This window comes from Sinocyclocheilus grahami, unplaced genomic scaffold (assembly GCF_001515645.1).
Source record: "Sinocyclocheilus grahami isolate Dianchi unplaced genomic scaffold, SAMN03320097.WGS_v1.1 scaffold1048.1, whole genome shotgun sequence".
Lineage (NCBI taxonomy): Eukaryota > Metazoa > Chordata > Actinopteri > Cypriniformes > Cyprinidae > Sinocyclocheilus > Sinocyclocheilus grahami.
The window spans coordinates 320666-326038 of NW_015506227.1; the positions used below are offsets into that span (position 1 = coordinate 320666).

The following is a 5373-nucleotide window of genomic DNA, read 5'->3' on the forward strand; positions in this document are numbered from 1 at the left end:
TCTCAAGCCTGCCGCCTCTGCTCACTCTAGCCCCCGGCCTCTGCTTACTGTAGGCCACCGCCGCTCACTCTAGCTTGCCGTGTGTGACACTGTGTTTCGTTGTGAAAGCGAAACTACTTTGTTTGGCCTTCCAAAAGAGGACGATATCGGGAAGAGGAAGAGCCCGGAGTCGTCACGTTCTTCCGGACGCTCCTTCGTCGAAATCGCCAGCTGCACCGTTCTCAAGCCTGCCGCCTCTGCTCACTTTAGCCCCCGGCCTCTGCTTACTGTAGGCCGCCGCCGCTCACTCTAGCTGTAGAGTAGGGCTTGTTGTTTGTCATTTCTCTGATCACAAATGCAGACAGGGTTTTATGTTTATGCGGCGCGATGCAACGCAACGCGTAAAAAGACAGTACAAGTCCTTATAATCCATGATTATGTCCCCACTGGATGCAACGAATGCCTCGTTTATTATGGGTTTTCATATTTTTGAATCATCGCTCCGGCCTGACATGGCATCGTCACAATTTGGTAAGGGGCGTAACATTTCCGTCACACGCTTCAGGTATTCGGCCAATCACAACACACTGGATAGCTGGCCAATCACAGCGCACCTCGCTTTTTCAGAACGATGAGCTTTGTAAAAATCGATACGTTTCAGAAAGGCGGGGCATAGAGGAAAAACAATAATGTACAGTATGTGGAAAATAATGTTTTTTGAACCTTAAACCGCATAAACACATTTCATTACACCAAATACACAAAATAATGTTCTTTTTAGCAGCATCATATGACCCCTTTTAACTATAAGTTATTTTTTCTCTATTCACCTGTGTTGTACATAAAATGCCTAGAACATTCTCTGTGCTGCTGTCTCACCTAGTGTCTTGTAATGAGAGCCTGGCTCAGTGAATGGCCTTCTGTCTTGTGATGTTTGTTGTTGTTGTGGTGTGTCATATGCAGTAGCTCAGAGTAATCTGACAGATGCACCTCATAACCTCTAGAGTCCCTCCTCTTACTGTCATAGTTGCTATCAACTATCTATCTATCTATCTATCTATCTATCTATCTATCTATCTATCTATCAACTTGATAGCATTCAGTCTGATTTTTCCAGTCATCACCTGGTGGAAATAATGGTGTAATGGTGTTTCCCCATGGGAAATAAAATAACCGCAGTAATATTTAACATCTTCCCCACACTGCTAAAATGTGTTTACTTTATAAAAGCACTGGTTGCAGTAAATAGGAATTGAGCCAAGTACATAAAAGGAAGACATGCCCACATATGAAACCGAGAAGACACCAAGCGCCCACAGAGATGATGAGCTCTTCCTCTTTTTACTTCAGTTAAAAAAGGCCTGTTTTACTGTCATAGTTTATTGCAGTGGTTGTCGCGCCATATCTGTTCCAAGCAAGCCGAGCAATCACTCTTCATTAGAAGAGCATTTAATTCACATCAATTTATTTAACAGACGCTCTTATTTTATGTCACAATGTTTCTTTGCTTTACATTTTTCAAAATACAACTCTGGATTTAATAGTTTTACAATAAAAATAAATCCCAGTTTTTTAATATGGTCTCAGACATTTATGACAATTTAAAAGCATGTTAATTTTGTAAGTAGTTCCTGTATTAGCATGTGTCGTTTGCAAGTCTTCTGGCCTGGAAGTTGCAGGAGCATTTCCTGGTGGGTTAGTTGCTCGTCCCTGTTCTGTCAGTTCGGCCAACATCATACTTGCCTCACAGCACATACGCTGCCTCATTTCATTATTCGTCAATGTTACAGCTGCTCAAGGCATGTTACACTGACTCATATGCTGCCAAAATTTTCTCTTCTGACACCTGACCTAAATGTTTAAATTTTTTAAAGCTTCTCTGTTCAAAAATGTGAGCATAATCTTATTTTAACAAGTCATTTAAGGGATAAATCTCATCTTGTTTTTAATTAAAGAGGGGGTGTGCGGTAATTTTTAACTTGAATGTGCGAGACGTCCGGTCGCTTCTGCTTTTGAGTTATTTTTTAGCAGTACAAAAACAGTCCGTGCTGCTGTTTGATATTGCAAAAAAGGTATTTTATTATCATATTATTTTTTATTTATTATCGTAATCATGAGCACATTGGTTTGTAGTACAAATAGTTTAAATTTAGTTTTAAAATGATTTTTTTATTCTTATTTACTCGTACATTCACAGAAAATACCTTATGTCTGCATTGCAAAAAAGTTGGATTAATGGCCATGATTTTGAAATTAAATGCCCAACAAACACATTGGGGTCTGATAAATAATATATAGTCTGATGTTTAGGACTAAAAACCTCACAGGCTTTTTTTTATATTTAGTATAAAATAAAACAAAGTTGGCAACTAACTGTTTAGTGTGGGATTAGTTTTGTATGGCATTAGTGCTCTTTTTTGTGGGCATTCAAGCCATCCCCGGACTTTTATGACCTTTCACTTGATTTGTGGGTGGCATGTAGCAAGTATCATATCCTTGGCAGTTATAGGCTAAAGAAATACTCAATTAAAAAGTGCAAAGATATTAGTAATTCAGACAAAGTGTGCATCTGATTATCTTTAAATAGTTATGAAATAGTTATATATGAAACTAATTGTGACTGTTGACTTGATGAACTATGCAGAAAGCATATAGGCCTAATGCATTTATTTTGTGTCCTAATTTCGGTTTCAGCTCGGAACTTCCACCTTCTCAAATGATCTAATTATAGGCATACATTATCTTTTATCTTTCACTTTTACTGCATATACAAACTGATGCAACTCCTTAGTACACTCGTCACAAGTTATGCTTTTGCAGTTCAGCAGTCAAGTTTGTGTGTGCCCATCTTGCAAGCTTTCTCACCCACATTAAAGATAGCATAAAACGCATTGGTCTCTCAGATTAAAAGGAAATATGCTTTAAATATTCACAGGAAGTCTTCAATGCCCATATATAATGCCTTAAAGATGTCTAGAGAATTATTGTCTCCATCAAGCTCCATCATTCAGGCTTCTCACAGATGGACTTAAAGGTAACAAAATTCGGTTATGTTTTCTTTGCAAATGTATTGTTTATACAAAATGTTATTTCAAAAATGTTTGTTTTTGAATGTTTATAATTATTTCAAAATGTTACTCACTATGTGAAGGTTTGGTGAGTAAGTGACGAACACAGATATTAATTTTGTTATCTTGTGGAACCATTCATAAATGTTAATATTCAAACCATAATATATATTAAAAAAAATCAACCATATTTAACCTCAGATGACCTTTACACAAAACAATGTTTGTGTGCAACATAAAATAAATTAACAGATCACTAGATAATACACTCTAAAAACAGGCTCAGCAACAACTATTTTGGAGTTATGACAACTTCTCATAAAATTATGTTCAGCCAACAAAACTACACAGAGTTAGAGGAATTTAATAAAAGCCAAATGTTTGTGCAGATTACTCAAAAAAATATTTTGACATAATTCAACATTGTCACTGCCTAATTTTCAAAGTTATCATGAAAAGTAAAAAAAAAAAATCAGTTAAAAGAAAATTTGGTTTAAGTTACACACAATATTACATTAATATAATTATCAATATGTCAACAGAACTCATCAAAATAATGTTTGCTTCTTAAAAGGTTTAATTAAGTAAATTATAGATGTTTTAATGCAACCATGCATTCATTTAAGTTGTGGTGGAAAAATCCAAGGGATCTTAATCCATCTAACCTTAATTCATTATATTTCTTTCTTCAGTGTAACCATGATTTATTATAAATCTAAAAATATTATTATCTGCCATTTTTTACAGATGAACAGTTCAGAGTCCTCCTCCATCTCTAACGCCACCAGCGGTGACAGCAGTAGGTTTTGTCCCATAAAGCCCCAGAACATCTCCATTTCTGTGCTCATTTGTCTGACTTTCCTGGTGGGACTCCTGCTTAATGTCTTCAGTCTGTGGGTGTTCACATGCAGGACACCAGAATGGACGTCCAGCACCGTTCTTCAGTTTCATCTAGCTGTCAGTGATGTCCTTATGTGTCCTATGGGACCGTTTATGGCAGTATATTATCACACTGCTAACTGGCTTTTTGGGAGCGCTCTTTGTCGGCTTAAAATAGCTTTAATAACCATTCACATTTACAGCAGTATTCTGTTTCTGACTCTCATTAGCATTCACCGCTATGTGGCCGTGGTACGCTACAACCAAGACTCTTACATGAATCGAAAGGACTTTGTCCAGAAGCTCTGTGTTGGAGTTTGGCTTTTTGTATTGGTTAAAGGAACTGTTTTAGCAGCGGTTTTAGACACAAGCACCGTGGACAATCACACGTTATGCCTCAGTATTCACCAAGAACAATATACTGACATTTATTTAATTGTAAACTTCACTGTCCTCATTCCTGGATTACTTCTATCCTTCATTGTTTCTGCGATCTGCTACACTCTTCTGGTGCGCTCGATGTCCCGTCTCGACACTAGCCATGATAGTGGACAAGCTATTAAGAGCAAATCATGTAAAATGGTGGCTGTTTGTTTGGCTATTTTTGTTGTTTGTTTCACGCCTATGAATGTGGTTCGCAGTGTGGGTCTTGTGGTCAAGAAATTCTTACCCCACAAATGCAGGCTCCTTTTAAAAGTTGAGACTGCATACTATGTGTCATGGATCTTGGCTGGAGCCAACTGCTGTCTCGATCCAATTATCTATTGTTTCAGCTGCCAGAAATTCACAAAAACATTTCGTATCTCTCTTAGGAAACTAGGTTTGAGGCTTGAAATGAGCCATGGCGAATCTTCATAAGATTGCCCTCATCTTAGCAAGAACAGCCCTTGGTTAGCAAGGAACATACTGAAACTGTTGTTACAGTATATATATGTATTATGTATGTGTTGGCATTTTGTGTTGATACATTTTTTTATTTGGTCTCATTCTGTATCGCGTATCTTGTCAGTGTCTGCGCTTGCTTGGCCATTTGTTGTGGAGAAAATAAGGAAAGTGTGTTCAAGCGCCAGCAGAAAACAGTGTGAAGAAATACGCTTTGAGAGAAGCAGTCTTTATCAGCAGAAGTTAAAAGCTGCTTGTAAGTGTATTTACTTGTCTCATTAGTGTTTAGTGCAGTTGTCGCTGCTAGGAAACGCTTGTTTTGTATACTGTGGGACTGTATACTTGTATACTTTTAGGATTACTGATAAACTACTGTCATTTGATTTGTATTTGTTATTTATTTTAATTTTAGTTAAATTATGTCTGAATTTATTATGCCTGTATAGGTCTTTTATTAAGTTTTTAGTTTTATTTAATTTAAATTATTTTAATTCTTCAACAAACTAAATGGAAATGAAATAATATATATATTGAATTTATAAATGTGTATGTGTATATATATATA

General features: G+C 36.7%; 1 protein-coding gene across 1 annotated transcript; it reads left to right on the plus strand.

The window, feature by feature from the left end:
- Positions 1 to 3794: 3794 nt before the first annotated feature.
- Positions 3795 to 4784, plus strand: LOC107566117 (P2Y purinoceptor 4-like). The gene has a single exon (XM_016251490.1). The coding sequence runs from the start codon at positions 3795 to 3797 to the stop codon at positions 4782 to 4784; it is 990 nt and encodes a 329-aa protein (XP_016106976.1).
- The last annotated feature ends 589 nt before the right edge of the window (positions 4785 to 5373 follow it).

Excerpts from the sequence above, each read along its gene's own strand:
- LOC107566117 (XM_016251490.1), top strand. The coding sequence starts at position 3,795 with ATGAACAGTTCAGAGTCCTCCTCCATCTCTAACGCCACCAGCGGTGAC.